A 22,935-nucleotide genomic window follows, 5' to 3' on the forward strand; every position below is an offset into this window, starting at 1 on the left:
ATGAGGGCCTGCAGGGAAACGTACTGCCGGTAATCTTACCCCCTACAGGAGTTAAAATTAATGGTCTGGCTGGGGTTAGAGAATGGTTGGAAAGTGATCAAAACATTTGAATATTTTAATTAGATTCGGATGGTAGTTAGTATTTGGATAAAAGGTAGCTGGACATTGTCATGTGAGGGGTTATTAGCGATAAGAATATGTAGGTACATTGAACAGCGGAGATCCACATTTTGATTGGGACAAAAGCAGGGATTCAAGAGTCAATCCACTTGGATAGTCAATCAGGAATCCCCAAAATTGCCCCCCCCCCCCCTCACAGCACTGGTCTGCGCCTGTGAACTACAATCCTACTACCATTTCAAGTTTCTCATCATCGTTCATAAATGAGCGCAAGTATCGACCACCACCTTTTTGCTTCTGCACCGGCAGTACATGGGAGCAGAGGCAAAGCGAATGCCTCATTTGGAAGGGGCCCCCCCTCAACCATGCAAACGAGGGAGTGCACTCAAGGCAGCACTACATTAGCACTGCACCATCAGCATTACAGAAAGGGGGGAGGGTGTCGCGCAAGCATCTGCAAAGAATTCCGTCATTCCATTGGTGCAAAGGCTTGTTCTGCCAGTCACTGTAAAATGGCCCTGCAGTTCAGTCTTGAGCTTCGGCAACAATACCTTTGCTGCAGAAGGAGGAGGGTCTAAGCTGCTGGGCTTGCTAGGCCCGAACACACTAGTTCCTGCAAACAGCATCTCTTCGAAGCTTACCAAATGCTTTCCTGTGGATGTCAAGAGGTCTGCCCGAGGAGATTCCTATTCAGGCAGCCATCCTTTTAATAATCTGACCTACAAGATCACACATGGGTAGCTGTTTCATAATGTCCTACTTCCAATACAAAATAGACTATAGCGTCACACCAGGTTTGGTTCAACCTTAGTTTTAGTTGCAACCACCTTATTCGAAGAGTACCTACTAAAAGGAGAAAATGGGTCAGCACCAATTGCTAATTTGTACTGTATCAGATACAGTTTTGCTGCAAGAGCTTAGACATGCAGACAAAATACTAATATGCCAGAAAATGGATGACCTTGCAGGTAACCAATTGCCCCAACATGTGTTCCACAAAGGGATGAAATCTTGACAAACTCGAAGCACAGTTCACCTTTTATTTTATCATGAATGCAACCATATAAAAACATAAGTTATGAAACAGTCACAATGTTTAGCCTTTGAGAAGTCCTGTAAAAAAATAAAACAAAAACCACAATGGACGACTCTTCCTCCCCCCCCCTTTATATCCAACTCAAAGGACTTGCCAAAATAGCACAAAAACACACTTTCTTCCAGAAGAGGCAGTGCTCTTCTGTTAAAACCTGTGAACAAATACCAAAGTGCATCTCAGAACTGAGCCACTGAACTACTGGGGACCCCAATAGTCTAAAAAGTGGGCCAGATCCTTTAACAGAAGATTGTTGCTTCCTAGGTTGATCGGAGCATGTAATCCTCTCCCCACCCCTCCCCCGGAAAGACAAGACAGTTATGAATTTGAGTGAGCCAACCCCGTGATGTGCAGCCTGCCATTGGACGATAAGGAGCACCAGTGCACCGAAGCTGCACATTAAAGATCTAGAACTACCAGTCCCGCCTCTTTACTCCCAAACACTGCATGGCCTGGCTCTTTAATCAATGACTTTTGGGAATCACTATTTACACAGGAGGGAAATGCTGGATTGGATAAAATTCTAGCCACACGGTTCCGGGGCCTTGATGTTCGTCAGGCACAGAACATCAGTTGAGTCCTACAAAAACCTCTCCCCTCCCCTGAGCGGCTAGCAGCGGGATTAAAATAAGGTTTGCCATATGTGAAAAACACACAGCTAAATGTTGAGTGACGTGTCAAGAACTAGATATTTTCTTCAGCCTGGAATCCTGTAGACGATGAAACGAAACATTCCCTCTTCCACATGATTTAACGCATCCTGTAGTCCGTCGAACAGGACACCTCACAGAGCTGTCCCTTGAAATCCAGGTCAACTGTGAAATCCAAGTCCCGCTGGAAGAGAGAAGGCACAGTGAGCAATGAACCCGACCTGGTCAACAATCATGAGGGCACACACACATTAGAGCGGACACTTACGTTGTTCTTGGCGTTTGGTTTCATGCCGATGGTGCCAAAGATCTCCTCGCCGGTTTTAACCGTCAGGTAGTCCTCCATGTAGAATACTGTCTGCTTCCAGTGGGTGTACGGGGATTCTGGACCTGCAAAGAGATGGAGGCTTAGGGGTGGCCGGCGCAGGAGGCAAGCTCTACAGTGCTTCCCTCTAGCCCAAGGGGACGGATAGGGGTTTGGAGGCAGTCGTGCTGAAACCGGGGTGGACCATATCAGTAGTAAGTGTTAGCAGCCAGCACTTAACGTGGATTAATAAAACCCCGAGGCAATAAGTTCGAGTGCATACGAAGCACAGGGAGGCTGGAACCCAGAAGAGTGAAATGAGAACCAGGAGTGTAGGACTAGTGTTGCCTGCGCCCAAATACCAAGTAGAAGGGAATGCAGTCTCGCATGCACCATTCCCACTGAGAGCCCCTGAACCCAGCACTTACTGGTGGAGAAGCCGGTCCGCTTGTGGCAGCGCGTGAACTCGATATTGAAGTAGGCGACCAGCGCATGGATGTAGTCATTCCGCTTCACTTGCAGACAGAAGGGGGAGGTGAAGGTCAGGTCGTCCACCTTCACAGTATAGATGTCAACTTCCTACAAGAGACAGATTAAGGATTAGTGCTGATGAAACATGAGACTATCAAATGTGAAGACCATAGAGGATTAGCTCACCTTAATTAAACAGGCATTTGTAACCAGCTGCTTTGGGTCCACTACATCCACCAAGGGCTCCTTAATGGCCACGTCCTTGATGCACGCCATGTCAAACCCGTACACATTCTCCCACCCTGCGGGGAGAAAGCGAATTGAGGCTCAGCAAGCAACCCCTCAGTTCGTGCATTAGCATGCAACAAGACAAACAACTCAATAAATAGAAACCGGGTTAATGTCCTGCACCGAAACCAAGGGGTCAGTCACAACTTCGAGGTGATCAGCATGTGCCCAGGTCATTGATGAAGCTACCGTTTTTGCGGGCCAGTGCCGTGCGGGCATTCCTACCAACTACAAGCCCACACATGAGTACCATTTACGTATGCAGGGCCGGCCACTTTAGAGGATTGTGCTGCCACGGCATGTCCCAATTACAGCATTACATACTACACTAATAAAAAGGTCTCATCAGTTGACATCTGAAAACAGACTTGTGCTCATAAGGTTAGCATATGCTCAGACACTTAATTTTTCCAACGGCGATTTGGGCAATGGTCCATCTACAACATGAAATACAGAGTGGAAATCAACTGTTTTGCTTCGTTCATGTAAATAAAAACAGCCATTTAAAATGCCAAGCTTTAAATAAGATGCAGAATACAAGAGGCGCATTTGTTACTTTCTAGGAGGGGAAGACAGGCACAATTTTCCCCTATGAGAACCTGATCGCTCAGTAATTTTAGCTTGTAGCAGACTAGGCTGTTGAACCAAAAAAGCTGCCCCACGGATTATTCACAGCTTTATGTCACGATAAACCCGGACCCGTTACTTACAGTGAATCTTGTAGTCCTTGTACTGTCGGTCTTCAATGGCGGTGACGTACAGGGTTGCCCGATCCGGGAAGATCAGCCCGTCTGGAGTCTGAGGAATAAAGATCGTTGTGATCAGTCATGGGCAAGAACATGTAACCAGTGGTCTGACGGCAGGTGCGGAGGGGGTTAAGGAATATCAGAAAGCACGAGTAGCAAACGGCGCAAAGGGCACATTTGGACAGAAAGGGTGTGTGCCTTAGTAATGAAACATGCATGAAAAAGCACTATGGGGGAAATGTGAAACCCGCTCCGTCACAGCCCGAAATGCAACTCACCAGCCACTTGTCCCTGGCGTAAATGACGGTGTTTAACATGGACTCGTAAAACAGGCAGTAGCCCATCCACTCACTGATGATTATATCCACCTTCTCCACAGGCAGTTCAACCTCTTCCACTTTCCCCTTTATTATCGTGACCACTGGAGAGAAAACAAAGAAAATTACCATGTGTAAAGGATATACCGAGACGATGCTCTGCAACCCTCCAACCCCACCCCTATAAAATATCTACTCAATTCTATTTAATTTGAAAGCCCTGGGTATATTTAGCAATTGAAGCAGTGCATTGCTTTTAGGTGAAATATGATTGCTAGAAGCAGCCAGACAGGATATCTTGAAAGGCAAAAGTATCCCAAGTGTGATCCGTCATTACCAATGGGGAGGGAAGGGGAATACTTAAAGGATCATTCTGAGAACTGCACCACCCCACCCACTTACTTCCATTCAGGACGAGCTGATGGCACATTATAGCGTTTCTGCCACATTCACTAAATACAAACCCCACCTGTTTAAGCATGTTTGTCAGTCTTAGGGGCATAATGAAGATTCATCGTCAGGCCCCCACCAATATGAACGCATCTGAACTAAAACCTCAGCAAGAGTCAACTGCAAATATGTACCATGATCCAGCTTGTTCGCTTTCACAATTTTGATGGCATAGTCCGAGATACTAGAGCATTCAATCTGGAAAAAAAAAGGTTCACATTGACACATGCCAGTGATCGTCACGAAAAGAGCAGGTATAAATTGGTCAGTTCAAGGTCATGCATATAAGCTAGCTGCCGATTTGTAATTTTTTGGGTGGCTCTAAATATGGAGGCAGGTTACTGTATATTGTGGCTGGAGAGAACTGAACTGGTCTGCTCGGTGCAGTCCACTCTATTCTAAGTTTGAGACGAGAAGTAAATACCAGTAGGCACTACAGGTTGCCTACATGGGTAACTTGAATTGTGCGATTTGTTACTTAAAAAGGCTGCAAGCGAAGTGTTGGTGTGCAATAGAAGGCCCTTTGTGAAGGTTGAACTAAACCCGTTATTCCTGTATCTGGATGTTACACTGGTACTACAGAGGTCAAATATAAAGGCAACAATGAAGTAATACTGAAAAAGGCTGTTTTGCCTCTTCTCCATATGCACAAAAACTATTACCATACCACCGGTTTCAGATAATAAACTTTCAAAGTAAACTGAGGAACGCCAACAGAATGTTTGACTTGTTTCAGAAAACATCCTGCGTGGGTGAACTCCATATAAAATCCAATATTTGAGTGCATTTTACCACAAATCCTTAAGACCATACAATCCAAGGTTTCCTAATTGAAAGTCAATTCGTTACTAGCCATTTGGTCACCTTTACATCTTTCATAGTGAGATAGCCTAAACACCATACAAATGGTTATTGTTCCTCTTCTTAGCATCTATGTTACTCTACAAGATTGTATTATTTCCAGGCAGCTAAAGTTCATGCGTTCAGTTTTTTGAGTGAAATAGAATACCGAAATTAGAACCTTTTTTAGATAAATATTTGTTAACTAAATTGTCTACTCACCCCAATGACCTTCTTCGCGCCTGCTTTGGCAGCAAACATACAGAGGATGCCGGTGCCACTACCCACATCGAGCACCACTTTGTCCTTGAAGAGATGCCGGTTGTGGAACATTGAATTGCGGTAGGTTAGGGTGCGAACCTCATCCTTCAGCATCTCCTGGTGAGATCAAAAGGGCACGCGATAAAAATGCAAGTACAACTAGCCAGAGGTCACGAGCACTGCAAATTCAGGGGCACGAAATCACATGGGAACATTCACAATCAGACAGTTAAGAAAAACTGCCTTCGAAGCACAACGCTGTGTATACGCACTCAATCCAAGTAATGTTGAGCCTCACAAAACAAGCCACAAATCAGTATGGTTTAAATTCTTAAAATACATGTTATAAAACGCTTTAAAAATACTGCCCGAACTAATTTATTCTCAGGAAACATTACGAGCGGTCTTTCGCACCACTTACTTCATGGATGCCAAAGTGCGCATAGGAGTCAAAGTAGTAATCCTTAGATGTCATTTCTTCTGCTGTTGGTTTCACTGCATCATCAGGTTGGTTAGAAGAAACCTAAAAAAACAGGAAAAGCACTCAGGACATGCAACTTCAGTATTCTTCACAAGTCATTTCAACTGATCAGATGACCGCGTTGTTAATGGTTCAAAATGGGACCAGTAGTCCTCCGATTATTCCCTCCCATAAAAACCCAGTACTTTGCACGCACTCATTCATATGCACGCAACAACCAAATGCACACAAAGACATACAAATTGCATGCAAAACTATCCTGAAGATACCCACAGTTAAAATATACCCAGAGTGTGGAAGATCAGTAAATGAATGAACAAGGTAATATCCAGAAGCTGTACGGAAAGTTAAGGAACAACGGAAAGAACTAGAAAGTCAGTCATGGTTTGGGACGGTGTCTAGGGCAATATGAAAGACCCCTGGGCAAAAAAGTCAAGGCATATGTATGCTGTGCTGCGACTAGCATAAAAACAGCCAGCTGGATAAAAGTGCCAGATATACCCATTTTACCTAATAGGAGTCAAACACCTCTGGAATGAACTGCATGCCGTTTATACTGCAGCCCAAAACTCACTGGTTCATCAAAGGCCACCTAAACGAAGCCGAATAACTCATCTCAGGGGTTCAAAGTTCATAAGTGTGAACTTTCATAACTATTTGTATTAAGGCTGCTTTACACAAGCGGGGGGAGAATGTATAAACACTTACCATGCACTCCGCTGTCCTATGTTCACTGGAGACATTAGTACTATACCGTAAACCCTGAGGCGACAGAGGTCCTCTACCTGCCCGTGGGTCCAAGGCAGCATATAAGCTTTTAGGGACCCAAGGGCAAGGCTTGCCATGTGAACATAGGATGCAGTGTGTGTGGCAGGTGTTTCTTCTAAGACTCTATAGCCAGGCTGGCTAGCCATGCACCGAAAGGATATTTACATCTTCCACTGGACTCCGCAGGCTCAGTCCATTAGCCAACTTGGCTACAAAGTTCTAGGAAAAAGTGACAGGGAAACAAACTGAATTAGCTTAATTCTAACAAAAAGAGTCGAATGCTTAATTTATGGCCTGTGGTTAAGGTTGGCGGAGAGCAGATAAACAAAGTATACAGACACCCATAATAAACGTGAGGAAGCAGCCCTGCACGGTTATCAATGAGCTAAGAAAAAAGGTGATTCAGGGTGCGACCCCAGCACGTTTAAAACAGCTTAAGTTAGATAGTGTTAGTAATCTAGAAAGAATGGTTAACTAAACTTAGCAAAAGGGGAAACACTGGCCCGATAGAAAATGTGGTTATAAGACACCCGCCTCTGGTATTGTGGGAGGAACGTCATTCCCAAGTGTTTTTCAAACCAATCACGGAATTTCTAGAGTAGTGTGCAAGTTACTGCAATGGCTAGACTGCATGATCTTGGCGGGAAGGCAGTCCATGCGGGGGGAGCAAGGATATGAAAAGCATTCTGGAACCCGGCGTTATTGTTATAAATCACTTCGCGCGGATCATAACATCTAAAGCTTTTACGAATCTCACAACACAGTTAAGCACACTTGCGATATGAAACACTATCGAAATCCCAATAGCATATCGACTTGCTGTAATACAGGTACCAAAAGCGCACAAAAAACTCAAACAAACTAAATTTTTTCAAGCTTCATAATGCCCGAGAGACCCGCTTTGTGTGTTCACTACTACAGCAAAGCAATCAACTGGTTCTAGAGACGCATCCATAACAATCGAGACACCATACAGTTCAATATTTAGCGGTCGCTCGGCTTGAAATAGGCCAGGCTGGTCTTTGTTCCACATCACAACCGTGAGAGCCATGATAAGATGTATACTACAACCTCAATCATCCCACAGAACATAATACCAACGATCTAAAGGAAGCCTTGTGGTAGTTACAATAAAACACTAGAGACTGGGGTCAGCCACCGGCAACGTGAGAAAGAACGAGCTCCGGAAAAACCACATAGATACCACCAACTGTACGCTAAATAGAGCTTTTAAACCTCATGGGGTGACATGAGCACAGAAATACCTAACGGCGATGATTCGATTTACGTTCTACGGCACCCACTCACCTCCATCGTACAACTCCCAACCTCCGCCATCTTAAGATCTTCGGGTTCTAAACGGAGAGAAATGCGACATGCCACGATGGCCTCTATATAAGCGAGCTTGCAACCTGGCCCGCCCCTTAACACAGTCACTGGTGGATATTGCCGTCTGTCCGCCACCACGTCACGACCATTAGAGTCTCTATTCGAGGACATGCGCGTCCGTTACTCTGCTGCCTTCTCTCATTGGCCTGTCATTGTGCCATGATACCCACCTTCCCTTTGACGTCAGTCCGAGTGACGCGTTCAGTCGGCGACGTTAATTTCTGCTAGAAATATTTAAATATATCTGCTCTTCCATCTTAATATCGAAATCTTTGGCAACATAACCATCACTATGGCATTAACAGAAGTGAAAGTAATGAAAAAGCAAGGGCTAGCCGCGGAGGCTACAGTCTTAGTGTAAGAATATATATAGAAATCCAAGTTTACCCGAGAAGGATAATCGGAAAATAATTCAGGTCACTACTTCTTGATTTTGGGAACAATAATTTCCTTTAATTACTCCCAAACATATTTATGCATAACATGACCTCCCGGTCACAACGATGCACTTACTGAAATAGCCTCCTTTTAAGATGGAAGGTGGCGAAGCCTTCACGATCTTTTAGTCTTTTGTCTATGTTTACGTCAGTAGATCCCAAACACGAAATGGCCTCCGAAATGCAGCATCATTTAGAATATAATACAGGGACATCTGTCCACTGTAAACACAGAAAATGGACAACAATAGCTTTCGCTCCAACAGCTCTAATTTAAAACAGTCGCGGTCTAGTGACGTTGCATTAAGTAGAGATAAACGACAGACCGCAAAGATAAGGCACAGAGTAGAAGAAATACGGAGATAAAATTTTCTCATGGGTTATTATTTAACATCGTTACATGTAATAACTCAGTAGCCCTGGGTAATTCCGCGATAAAAGGAAACAATGGTCACCTACGGGGGAAGTTTGAACCTCAACTTCCACAGAAGGTAGCAATTACCGATTGGTTCTGTTTGAAACAACGCAGTTTTATTCAGTTGCATCACAAAAACAAGAACAATTGTTAGGCTTTCATACTAAGGACAGTTAAGATAGTGTGAAAATAGATGAGTTTTATTGCACGATTACTTAAAATCAATGCAAGTTAATTACTTTAAGTATAAAAAACAAGCACTGGCAGAGCCAATAGGTCTCGCCTTTGGGATTAACTTTGTCAATGGTTTGTAGCTTTTAGCATACCCGGTGCTGTGCAGCATAGCTGAAGAATAAAAAAAATATGTTTTTGATGCTGCCGACTGATGGTTTCCAGGGATTATATTACACACCTTTTCCAGGAATAAAATACCTGGAAGAAAGAGTACGATAATGATGTGGTCCTAGTCTCAAGAGGGACAGTTTGCAGAGTCTAAACCAAACCTGCAACAGTGGGTGCATCTACCCTGATCGCCGGACCTACTTGCCCCTCGCAGGCTTGTCTAAAATTGGCCCACTGCTGTTATAGAAGTCTATATCTCACCAGACATGCGGTGCCGTACGCCCCCCATACTTTGCTTCTGGGCCCCCCCAGAGGACAACTGGGCACTCAGGTTGGTACACTTATACACTGGCATGCACTTGAGTTGCAAATGTTGGGAGACTTCTATGTTGACGGAGCATTGGTCCTATTCGAAACCCTTGCGGAGGACTATGGCCTACCAGCGGGTTAATTCTTGCTGCACACCTCCATCAAGAGAGCACTCACACCTGCCTGGGGAGACATTAATGCGGAGCAAATGATGCATCTTTTGATACAGTACTTACACATGATGGGTAATGGATCACATATAATACTTTGGTTAGTAGAGGCATTACTCACACACACGATAAAACCACTGACAACCGTGCGCTTGAAATGGGAAGAAGACATGAAAAATCCATGGACAGATCGTGAGTGGGAGACCATACTTGCTAATCCCACGTGCATACCGAGAAACTCAAAATTTCGTCTCATACAAACATACATCACACATAGAGCATACCTCTCACCAGACAAACTAGGAACCTTATAAAATGGTCAGTCATTTTCTGTATAAAATTAGTTTGCACTTTCTTAATAAATAACCATAATAAAATAAAAAAACTGCCAGTCCAAGACGGAGCACATCTGTATAAATTGGGGATTATTTGTATCAAAGTCCATTATTCATCCTTTTTTGAACCAGGTTTGGCCAAATGCTTAATGACATCTACCCAGTTCCATCCTCGTGGTAACTCCCCTTTGGGATCTGTCTTATCTGCTAACTTCCGTTGACAACTGCTCCTTTTTATCCCTTTTCTTGTTCGACGAAACAGAGTTTACAACAGAATCCTCATTTCCAATTTAAGTCACAGCATTGACATAAGGTTGGTGATCTTCCATAAACTGCTCTTTGTTATCCTTGGCATATTCAAACAGTGTGTATGTCATGGAGGTCCCTAGATTAGCTTCAACCTGTTCCAGTAATTTATTTAATATGCTTTGTTTAACAGCTGGTGATTATTATTAAAGAAAGCGTTCATAGATATGTTGGGTGCAGTTTCCGGGTACGTTTCATGCCAGGATTCCACAAGGAAGGCTTTAGGATCGCCATCATCACCTAACCTGTACTGAAAAGCAGCAGGACCAAGTTCTTTGAAACACTCATCTCCTTCGTAGATGGAACGCAATGCTTCCAGTTCCATCTCCTGGTCCTCGTTCGCCATCATGCTGCTGCCCTACAACCATCTGCTCTGAAGGAAGCAGCTGCGTTTCTCCAAGCTGCACGTGCAGCAGGCTGCAACGTACACTTCCCTGAGTCCAGAAATCTTGTACTTACGTCACCACGACTTCAACACCCATTAGTTTTCTTCTGTTTGTAGGCAGGAATTCTGCATCCTTTCAATTTCCACGTTTCTTTCATACCCTTTCCAGACCCCGCCCATTTAACAGTCACTAAACTGAGCAGAAGGCGGTCCTAACCCGCACCCGTGCGCATTGATTGGATACTTGACCAGACAAACTAAATCACTACCTTCAAATGACTAACTCTGCTTGTCCCTGTTGTTTCCAGACAGACGCTGAATTTCTTCACATGATGTGGTCATGTACATCCCTGAGCGTTTACTGGTAGGAGGTTGTGGAAGCAATAGCGAGGTGTACTGGAAGGCCGCCTCTACGGTTGTGGGAGGAATGTATACCTGGCTTTTACCCTAGGTCGAAGAAACACAGAGTCACTGCAAGATTCACTGATTTAGGCCTCATAGTAGCCAACGCTTAATAAAGAAAAGATGGAAACGCGCTGAACCTCCAGTAATACACAGCTGGAAAAACTCACTTATAAAATGGGCTCAAGCTGAAAGCACGTCGTTGCACAGGGAGGAAATAGCAGGGGTACGCTAATACCCCATTGCGCAATATTTGGATACTAGTCTTGTGGAAATAGAATAAATAAACAGAGATAGTGTGCCCAGCTCCCCACATGCAGACATTGAGTAGGAGCTGGACAATACACAACGGATGCCCCCACATACTCACCTTACACTTGACACAACACTGTCAGGCCTATAAACAAGGAAGCAGAAGATGCAAAGCATTTCTAACAGGACAATCCTAATTAAGCGTTGCGCATACCAGGGGAAGGGGGAACAACTGGACAGTGATGGATATGCCATGGATCAATAACAGAAATACAGTCACCTCGTCAAACTACTATGACCCAGCCACAGGGGCTTTATGGTGGCTTTTTTAGTATCTCTTTTTTTTCTATCCTTGTTTAATCTTTTTGGTTTTAAAACTGAAAGTTGTATCACTTTTGCATTACAATATGTTGCTACACTGTGAAATTTGATATAGAACTGTGAAATATATGTCATACGGGTGGATAGACAAACAACTTTCTTGGGGACGGGGCAACTCACATAACAGACGGAGTACACCGTATCAATATATGGACCACATACTATGTGTTCACCACCAAACACGATTGTCATATGCAAACGTATAAAGAAACAAAACAGTGGGTGTATCTACAAGCCACACCGACTGGGTGTTTCATGTATTTGTGTTCTTCTGGAGTAATCATACCTTACCATAAAGGTATGACAGTGTATATGTTAATGAAAAACTATTTAATAAAGGAAAGACTTACTTTTTGAAGGCCCGTGGCAAAAGTGTGTTTTTGGAATTGGGTAGCCCTATTGTTTACGTGCATGCATATGGATTAAGGTCACAGGTTGAAAGGACAAGGCATTATTGTTAAAAATGCAAATGCATGCAGGTACCTCCTCTTCTAACCTGAATGCCTCACCAGATTCTATCTGGAGAGGACATTATAGTTACATCACAGTTGCAAGGTTTCACAGTTCCAGGATCCCTCGGAACAATTCCAGATCTGAATGGTATGTGTACTGAAATGTACAAGAATCTGGTGTGTACATCCCAAGCCACTTACAGAGATAGTCACGGAACAACGAAACCAATGCAAGGTGTGTTAGGCAGAGCATGTATTGCTGTTTGGAAAAGGTGCCACACACGTCCCGCTGAAGGCGGGTTAAGGGAGTGAGTGCTCTGTCCACAAAAGCCAGCTTCGAATGTTCAGCATATGATGGACAATAGTGAATGAATAGTACTGTGCAATGGCTCTCAGGTCTACAAATGAGTGAAGAGAGCTACTTCCTTGTCTCATTTTGTAATTGTATTTATATAGCGGTTACTACCTCTGATGAGGTGTCAAAGTGCTTTTTGGTGAGTCGCATGCTACTGCCGAACCCAAAAAGGATTAGTGGTGGATTAGTATGTAAGTCACTCCCGTGAATGAAGGCACTAGTTTGATGGACAAGGGAAGTCATGGCTGCACTTAAGACTCGTATGGTATGTACACAGCAATAAATGCTGTTAGACATGCTGTTGAATGACCGGTGTTAAAACTCAGTGAGCCTGGGCTCAGTGAATGGTGCCACTCAATTACCATTCTGCCCAAAACTATTCACATGAGTGGTGCCATACAAACGATTTCTCAAAAGTGAATACATAGTATTAATCTTGTTACTCACACTTAAAAGATTGATGCTATACCATAGACTTGTTGAGACTAGACCATGGATGGACGGTGCCAGAGGAAGAGGCACAGCAAAGCCTGTAAATATCAAATAATCTACAACAGTGAATGGTGGTCTGCAGAGTGCCCTTTGAAAAGAAAAGAAGCATGAAAGTGTTAAAGAGTTTGGGGAGAGCAACTGCGGGGAGTGGAGCGGAGAGCAACACAGGGACCCAGCAAATCTAAGGGGTGCTCATCTTTGCAGCTGTGTGCCCTAAACGTTGTCTCGCACATTACAGGCACTGGTAAAGCTTGGGTACCACACGCTAAACAAAGCTACTGAATAATCCCCCAAAAATCATGCGAGGCCCTGGCTGTGGCAGCAGCGTTTGGGGTGGTGCGATGTGCATTACTAAAGAGCTGCAGATCTGCGCTGCAGGCTTCAAAGTGCATGGACAAGTCATGGTATTTAAGGAGTGTTTGTTGTAAAAATAAAGGTGAAGATAGTTGGCGTACACAAGAGTCTTCTGACATTTTGGGATGGAGTGTCTTGGAAAATACGAATGGATTTCAGGAAACAACGGAGACTTTCTATTGAGTGCCTTGGTTAAATGTGGTGAGCTCGAATAAATCGTTAACAGGGCGTGCAGATAACTGGAGCCGCGTCCAAGCACTCAACGCTGCAGTCATAGCGCAAGAAAGAGGAGGGAATGCGCACTGGCCACTTAGGATCCGTGTTTGATCCTTGTCGTCTGCTCAATAGCATGTGAATTTGGGCAAATTACTTATTTTCTCCCGCGGTTTACAAATGTATTCGTTTAAATAAAAAAAAAAAATGAGCAGTGATCGCAACGATTTGGGAGGCGATGTGAGGCCGGGCATAGCCATAGCGTGGCAGCTGAAGTGAAAGCAAAGTAACCTGATCCAAGACGAGGAATGTAGGTGCCACCCTGCGTGCCGCTGCTCGCTCCCGAGAGCAAAACACAGTGGAAGTGAACCTTTTGAGAAGAGATGGGACATGCACCCGCCGTTGCCCATTTGCATGCTTTTATTATTGAAAGTCACACGCAAAGGCTAATCCAATGTGTGGGAGGAATCAGACCCACACGGAGATGTTTCGGGGAAGTTTGGAGTGCTCACAAGAAGCCTCCCATAGAGCAGCGCATGCGTGCTGAGCTCGGCTCGACCTAAAAACCCTGTGAGTATTGGTTAGCAAATGCCTCATGCAGGGTCGGATTGGTAAAGGGAGCACTCAGGCAAATGCCAAGGTGCCGGTATCCGAGTTCTAGCTGTGGGCTGCTTTTTTGGGCAGCCTGGAGGCTGATTTGGGCGGTATCTATGCTGTTCGGATGCCGCCAGTGGGTGCCTGAGAGGCAGATGGGCCTCTATTACCGCCCTCTTACCAACGGGCGGAGGTGGCCCACCCTTTTTCTTACGGGGCTGGCCCATTTGTGAATGCAAATTGAGCGGGGTTGTTCACTAGTGTGAACTAATCAGTGCCTTTTTTTTAATCTAAGTAAATTTATCAAACATGCCTCTGTCAGAGACCTCCCCACTTCTTTTCATAAAACGTCCCCAAAGCAGTGTTTTGCAGAAAGGCAATCCGCAAATGTGGGCCACTTTTTTTAGCTTGCCCGGGCCTTTTTTCCAACCCTGGCCTCATGACCCTGTTTTTCAGCAGAAACATAATATTAAAATCACAGTTGATTTGAAAAAGGAATGGTACTTGCATTCATAGTCATGGTGTTTAAGAATCTTCGGGATGTTCACTTCCATTAAAGTTGTTGCAACTGTCATATATTTTGTGAGCCGTGCAGCCAGTTGAACCGAATCACCTCTCATATACTCTCTTAGTGCTTCTTGAGAAGTCTGCACATTTAAGATGCGCCATATGGGGTGGAGCCAAAATGTCCTCAAGGCGGTCAGTTTATTGCAGATGCACATGATGTGGATTAGTGATTCTTCCCCGTTTTCACTAAGACCGCACTGTTTGTCCTTGTCATCCTTATACCTCCGACCATACCTGTATGCCATCAAGGGGACTAGGCCAAAACGTAACCTCATTAGATGGTGTTTCATTGCTGGCATTGCTGTCGAAAGGTGGTGTGGCAAGACCCCACAGTCGTAGCGTTTTGTCGCTCAACTGCCATGGCTTACATTTTTCACTGCCATTGCATCGCGTTCCGCCACAGTGGGCATGACCATATTTCTTGTGCCTCCAATGTCTCGACAAAGTGCATTAAGAATTTATTGCAATTAGTTGTAGGGTTATTTATTAGTGATAACACCAAGAGGGGTAGAGAGAAGAGAAAGAAAAATGATAGAGTGACAGACATGTAATGGCACAAATTGTGTATTAGAAAACTGCCCTCACTCACACACAAATGTGTGTGACATGCTTCATCATCGGTTCTGCCTACAAAACATCCTGGCGTAGCCACGCACAGGATGGAGCATAGGGAAAGGGAAGACAAACCAACATAAAAAACAAACAATAATGTCAGGGTGTATGTTCCCCGGTGACTGGGTGCTGTGATAGAAAAAGTGCAGTGTGGAAAGTGCTTAAAACTGACTCATGGGTGCCCTTTCCAAACCCTTTATTCATGGGCCCCACGGCCAGGATTAAAAATAGTGAAGGATGGGTGTGTTTATAGAGAATATCAAGTTCCCAAAAACACCCCTCCTTAAACTGCTAGTGTCAACATGTTTCGATCGTTTATTTGTGCCCCAAAACTGGTCACATCGGTCTTCCTCAGGACTTCTATCCGTCCTAGTCTGATACCCCACCTTCCCTTACTCTGGTTAATTTAAGGTGGTAATGGGACCAAAATGGATCCAACACATGTGAAGGTAATTTCCACCAACACGGGATACAAATACTAGTACGACAAGACATAACAAACAAATGCATGTCATGCAGAGTAAAATATCCCGTTCATCATGGTCAATAGGAGGTATAATTCATAATGCCCATATCGGTTTGAAATTCTCTTCAACCCTCCTAAGGAGTCAATTCATACTTAGACCCCGGGATTCCCAAATGATTTAATGTTTGCTGTCAGAAAGTAAAAACTAGTACATTCACTCTCAGCCGTAACCGTAATTAAAAACAGGCATTCCCCTCCTCACCGGGAGTACCTATAAGTCTCCCACCTCAAACACATCCAGCACTCACCGAGTTTATCACAATGGTAAGCCCGAACTGGCGGGGGCAGGGAGAACCCCTAAGAACACAACCTGTGTTCTGGGAAAGACAATAATGATACAACCGTTAACATTCACTGATGGCTTGTGAAGTTTCCATGATGTCAACACCCAAAAGCTAACCCCACACATGCTCTGTTGTCAACACTCCTTACTGTTCCGAAGAGGAATCCACGCTAGTTCATGCCTGCCATTACTCTGCCGTGTAGTGCGGGAAGACGCAGCTGCCATGTCAGTTAAATGCATCTCTACTGCATCCACCCATGTCACGTGTCACGGGCGGGTGAGCGCGTCAGAGCGCGTCAACACGCAGCCGTCAATAGGAATGAATATGGAGGCGTGGTCTACAGTTACTCAGCCACTCCCCTGCCCGACCCATCCGAAACTATCTAGTGCGGGCTAATCGGACAGCGGAGATCAGGGAAAAAGGATGAACTACCTGTAGTAGGGAAACAGAACTCCCCTCGTATCAGCTCCTCATGAACAACAACATGGGGGAGCATCCGTTGTATATTTAAGAATCTGGGCAGAGAGATTTTTTATGTGTTTGTCTATCCCTCTCTCAACATCCCCACCCCTCCACCTTGCACACCTAGTCCTCACTCCCCCATCACCACCCCCCTCTTCTCACATCCAGTCTCCCCTCCTCTTCTCACATCTTCTCCTCCCCCCTGCTTACACCTAATCCCCCCATCTCCTTGCACATCACCACCCCCCCCTCCTCTCACACCTAACCCTCTCCTGACTACCACCCCCACTTCCCCCACCTCTACTCCCCCCTCACCCCATACCACCAATATGTCCCCTTTCCTATACCACCACCATTCCCCCCTCCTCCCACACCCCCCTCCTTGCTACCCCCACCGATTGTCAGTGTAACCACACAAGTACCCACCAAGGAAACTCCTACACCATCTCCTCTTCCTCCTTCACATGCCCCTTCTTCCTCGATACTCACGCCTAACACATACCAAACTCTTTACCCACCTCCGCTCCATACTCTTTCCCGGCCCCTTTCAGGCCTCACACCTAACAGAGTCCACTCTCCTCAACCTTTACTACGCTCTACCATCCACACCACCACCGTCCCTAACTCCACTCTGGACAAGATTATGTCCTCCCTCTTCCAAATTAAAGACGATCTACAAACATTCAAAGAGATATTTACAAATCATATTAGGCACCCTTCTCTACCCGGTACCCACCTACGCCACCATCCCCCTACCCCATCTACATGCTCATATACACACAACCCTCCTCTCTGGACCTCTATCCCTGCCCATAGCTCCTCCACCCGACCTTTCCGATGCATCAATACATTGACACATTATGACATACGTGCCCTCCTACACTCCTATGATTCCACCCCCATGGCCCGCACAGCCTCCACAAACCTCCCCATCCCTACTATCCATTCCAACCCTCACAGGCCCCCTACTCATAATAATAGAGGCACCATCTCTGATAATCTCACTAAAGTCACCCTCACTCTAGACCCCTCCGCCGCCATCATCACCCCACAGCTCAAATGCACACTACTTAACTGTAGATCTGCTCCCAGTCCCGCATCGGACATATCCGACCTCATAATCGCACGTGATCTAGACCTTATCATACTTACCGAAACCTGGTTAACAGAATCCTCCTCCCCTCTCATGGACATTTTAGTTCCCCCTAACTATCACATGATCAGATTAGACAGGGCCTGCAGGACAGGAGGTGGTGTAGCATGTACTCACAGGAGTAACCTCTCAGTAACGAGAGCCATCTCCCCTACTTTTTCCTCTTGTGAACACATATGCCTCGACGTCAACAGTGAGGGCAATCCAGTTTGCTCTCTACATATCATCTACCACCCACCAGGAGACAACCTCACCTTCACTGAAGACCTCATGGACATGATCACAACGAACTCGGGTCGACAAATTACACAAATATTCCTTGGTGATCTCAATCTTCACTGGAATGATAACAATGACTCTGTGGTTAACAGCCTCAAAAACTTCCTTAACACCCTAGACCTCACCCAAATCTGCAACAGCCCCACTCACGACAAAGGCTCTATCCTGGACCTCATCATCTCCAAAGGTGATGCCACCCAACTAGACTCAATTCAACCCTGTGACTGGTCTGACCACCACATTGTTGCATTCTTCATCAATGAATATGTGAAACTCTGTCCAGCCCAATCCACCAAACCCAAGATCTGGAAAAGAGATCTGAAGAAACTCAATCCCAACTCCTTACCATCACCCAGCTACAACCTTCTCCTTCCCCCACCGGAAACAATGATGTTCAAGCGCTCACTGATCATTACATCAAATCAATGACCACGATAGTCAATGAAGTTGCACCCCTTCAGTTAAAGAGAGTCTCTTCCAAAATCTCTAAACCATGGTACGACGGTCTGCTCAACGACGACAGACGAGCTATGAGATTAGCTGAACGTAATTGGAGATCTACTCCCTCAGCTACTCACCTCTATGCACTAAGGAAAAAGAGAAACACTTACTTCAGGAAAATCAAACAATCAAAGGCTGACTTCTTTAGCCTTCAACTTGACCAAGCAAAAAAACGACCAAAAAAACTCTTTGAACTAATCAAATCACAATCCAAGGATGAACCACAACGATTACTGAACACATCCAACACCCTACCTTCCTGCGAAGAATTCTCTACCTTTTTCAATCTAAAAACAGCCAACATCAAGAATGATCTCCTCTCTGATCTAAACTTATACTCTAGCTCCCTCAGCAAACAATGCTTCCTGGTCATCCTTTGACACCTACACAGAAGATTCCATAGGCAAGATCCTGGGCACCCTAAAGCCCTCCAATCACCTCTCGGATCCTCTACCTGCTAATGCTGTAAAGGATCTTATCCCTTGGCTTCTACCGCTCTGGACCAAAATCATTAACAGCTCTCTCCAACAAGGATGCATCCCTGACTCCCTCAAAGTGGGACAAGTATCGCCCATACTCAAGAAACCCACAGCTGACCCTACTGATCTTAATAACTATCACCCTATCTCCAACATCCCTACCTTAGCCAAACTGCTAGAAAATGTGTTCACATCCAACTGACAAAAACACATCGATCACTTTGACCTCCTCAACCGACATCAATCTGGCATCCGCGCAGGCCACAGCACAGAAACAGCCATGACTCACATTATTGATGATGCACTCCAAATTCTTGACCAAAATGGTACCTGCCTTCTCATCCTTCTCGACCTGTCCTCAGCATTCGACACGGTCAAACACGAGAACTTACTCGATCTGCTGAACACCAGAATGGGTCTTTCGGGAACAGTACTTAAATGGTTCACTTCCTTCCTCCACAATCGGACTCAGAAATTCAAAATCAACAACACTTTTTCCAGCCCTGCCCCAGTAACACTAGAAGTCCCGCAAGGATCAGCCTTATCCCCTACACTTTTCAATCTAGTCATGGAGCCACTCACCGTACTGCTTCATGCCTCCAATGTGCAATTCCACATGTATGCTGACGACACCCAACTCTACCTCAAACTACAATCCCCGGATGACATCAAACTTCTCAACTCAACTCTTAAGGAAACACAGATATGGTTGGCAGAGAATCATCTCAAACTTAATGCTCTGAAAACTGAGTTCTTACTAATAGCTCCCCCCGCCAAAATCCACATCGCTCAGGATTGGCTTAAACACCTCAATGCATTCGACGTCCAACCCATCATTGTAGACTCAGCAAAATCTTTAGGTATAACCCTGGACTCCAATCTCAATATGCAACGACATATCAGCAATGCTACGAAGGGAGATAATTTCCAAATCAACACCTTGAGGAAGCTTAAACCCTTCCTCCCAGCCAACGACTTCCGAACTGCGGTCCAAGAGTTAGTTATCCCTCGGATCGATTATGGAAGCACCACACTCTGCGGCCTCCCCCTATCAACAACCGCACCACTAAGAGCCTCTACCAATGCTGCAGCAAGACTCATCAAGGGATCAAAAAAACGCTCACACATCTCCCCTGACTTAAAACTCTGAACTGGTTACCCTATGAAGCCAGAATACACCTGAAAATTGCATGCATTATTCATAAGGCCTAACACCACAATTCGCCTAGCTACATCGCACAGAAATTGACAATCTCAGGAGGCTCAAGAACAACAAGAAGCGCACAAACTCTCCTCCTGAAACCACAAAAATTCCGCAAGACAAAAACATACAAACGCTCCTTCTCAGGGATGGCCCCCAGGATTTGGAATGCCCTCCCCCCAGAAATAAGACTTATCTCATCCACTTCATCTTTCAAAAAGGAAGTCAAATCGATCCTCCTGGCTAAACTCACTTGAACCTAAAACTGTGTATATACTATTTAACTGTTTATCTTTCCCCTGTATTACATCGTGTTTTTGTCTTCCCATTCCATGTAAAGCGCTCTGATATCTGTAAGGATCTTGTTCGCGCTATATAAAACCTTGAAAATAAATAATAAATAAATAAATAAATCTGTGTATCTCTTCCAGCTCCAGGCTAAATAGTCCTACCCGTGAGTGACACAGCAGTGCCCCCAACATTCTGGCCGTTAAGTGGGATGATCTCACAAGTCCCACTACATCAGTCATCACATGCCCATAGGCCCGAAGGCAAAACATGTTACCCCCAGGGGGAAAGGGCAAATATGAGCCTTAACTGCACAGTCTAAAATTAATGAATGTACTTCCTGATTCACAGCTCACAGTCTCATGACAACCAAGTAATGGGAGCAGAGATTTACCGTGTTAGAGCATGCCATGGAATATCGTCATTAAGTCCCCACAAGTGACTTTTTAATCGATACACCCATTTTTGTTCCCTCAGAAGGAGTGTTCTTTTCCTGTCCCCCTTGTCTGACCCCAGCTGTAGTTTTTCAATGACTGTCCAACCCAATTCCTCAATTGTGTGTTTGGCCTCAAGATAATGAGCAGTCAGTTTAGTATTTGACCTCCCACATCTAATGGGGCTGTGATATTCCATAATTCGAGTTTTTACTTTGCGGCTAGTCATAACCACCTAGTACTTCTGGCATGGGCAGGTGATCCAGTAAATAACTCCCTCGGAGTTACAGTTGGTATGGGATCTTTGTTCCCAGGGGTAGGCTAGACCGATGTCAATACACTTCGTGTTATTAGTTAAGTGGCAGACACTACAGGATCCACACCAAGTGTGACCCATCACTGGGGGCAGACATGTAGAAGTACTGACCCCGTGTCTATTTATTAGTGACCAGATATGACTTTTTAATCTATCCCCCTGAGCCTGCTTGGCTTTCAGGCAGTAGGGTAAGAACTTGGCTTTATGTAACCACTGCTGTGATTTCAGCTTGATTTCCATGCAAGTTTGAGCATGCGCCAAGGTGGTTGGCAACAAGAACACTCTATGGTAGCAAGATGACTGAGCCCTGTCTAGCCAAGTTGCCATTTTATCTCTGAGACAATTAAAGATACACTGGTGTTCCCAAATGACGCAACAGCACAGTGATAATGAAATAAGTGAGTATGTGGTACGCTTGTGCTGTACAGTTTATATCCATGAATAGTTACTTATTAAGGATGTAGTGATGGTAAATACACACTCTGGCACAGGATGAAATGCTCCAAAGTCAAATAAAAAACAATACAATATTATTATGTTGTCAACGTTTCAACCTTATGCATTTAATTGGGCAGGGTCATCATCAGGACATAGAATGGGAAACACCTATGGAGGAAAAAACATGTGTCAGTTGGTTTGTGATGTTTCAGATTGTTAAAAATTACTTAACTTGGTGGGAAACTGACCTACCCATTGAATGGTGTGTCAAGGTGGCTATTCCATCTATTGCTCCAACTCAGAGATGCTAGTTGCTATCACAAAATCAGCAGAAACCCCACCAACAAACTCAGAATTCTGATTGCTGACATCACACGTTTTGGCCTTGAACAAGGGTTCCTGAGCAAAAATTATCACCACTTTTTGACCAGGGAACACCAACATACCCCCATAATTTATGCAGTACCGAAGAGCCACAGGCAGACCCTTAGAATCGGGGTGTGGTTCCATCCTGGAACCTTTATGTCAATACATAGATTTCTTCCTTATACCCTTAATACCGCAGACCAGATCGCATAAACACCACAGAACACACTTCATAAATCTAATGTAAGATACAGAATTTAGCCAAAGCACAGATCTGTTGGTCACCATCGACTTACAGTTCTTATACATCGACATACCACAAGTGGAAGCATTGAGAGGGATCTCAGATCTCATGAGTTCAAGACCAACTCATACAGGTACTTACGTGTTCCATCACAGAACTGACGAAAATAGCAATGATTAAAAATGGCTTTCAATTCGCACAACGATGACTATTACTTTCAGTTCAAGGGCCAAGCCATGGGGGGCCCGTTTTGCACCAGACTGTGCTAACCTCTCTGTGGCGAATTACGAGTAATACAATATTTTCATAACAAGAAATCTATACCCTTTTAATCCTGGTCATAGTTTTTCAAGTATCTTGGTGGTCTGATGGGACGTGTCTGTACACTACATGAGGAACAAACATTGGGGTGT

General features: G+C 44.8%; 1 protein-coding gene and 1 pseudogene across 2 annotated transcripts; both read right to left on the reverse strand.

Moving 5' to 3' along the window:
• Positions 1 to 1,146: 1,146 nt before the first annotated feature.
• Positions 1,147 to 8,233, reverse strand: PRMT1 (protein arginine methyltransferase 1). 2 transcript variants are annotated; one of them, XM_078655257.1, is made up of 10 exons: positions 8,098 to 8,233; positions 5,962 to 6,063; positions 5,502 to 5,657; positions 4,574 to 4,637; positions 3,951 to 4,093; positions 3,637 to 3,724; positions 2,825 to 2,940; positions 2,596 to 2,746; positions 2,132 to 2,253; positions 1,147 to 2,047 (listed from the first exon to the last, which is right to left on the reverse strand). In XM_078655257.1, the coding sequence occupies exons 1-10, from the start codon at positions 8,125 to 8,127 to the stop codon at positions 1,964 to 1,966; spliced, it is 1,056 nt and encodes a 351-aa protein (XP_078511383.1). In that variant the 5' UTR covers positions 8,128 to 8,233; the 3' UTR covers positions 1,147 to 1,963. The 2 variants fall into 2 exon arrangements, with proteins under 2 accessions (XP_078511383.1, XP_078511384.1); XM_078655258.1 differs by lacking the exon at positions 8,098 to 8,233 and adding an exon at positions 6,955 to 7,004.
• Positions 8,234 to 10,157: 1,924 nt separating this feature from the next.
• LOC144767570 (RWD domain-containing protein 4 pseudogene) lies at positions 10,158 to 10,841 on the reverse strand (annotated as a pseudogene).
• Between the last annotated feature and the right edge of the window lie 12,094 nt (positions 10,842 to 22,935).

The sequence above is a fragment of the Lissotriton helveticus genome, chromosome 7 (genome assembly GCF_964261635.1).
Source record: "Lissotriton helveticus chromosome 7, aLisHel1.1, whole genome shotgun sequence".
NCBI classification, from domain to species: Eukaryota; Metazoa; Chordata; class Amphibia; order Caudata; family Salamandridae; genus Lissotriton; species Lissotriton helveticus.

What these genes read in the sequence shown, in the direction of transcription:
- PRMT1 (XM_078655257.1), bottom strand. Translation starts at nt 8,127, where the DNA reads ATGGCGGAGGTTGGGAGTTGTACGATGGAG. An exon ending in CGCACTTTGGCATCCATGAA is followed by an intron (nt 5,658 to 5,961) that starts GTAAGTGGTGCG and finishes TGATCTCACCAG; the next exon opens with GAGATGCTGAAGGATGAGGT. An exon ending in AGCGAACAAGCTGGATCATG is followed by an intron (nt 4,094 to 4,573) that starts GTACATATTTGC and finishes TTTTCTCTCCAG; the next exon opens with TGGTCACGATAATAAAGGGG.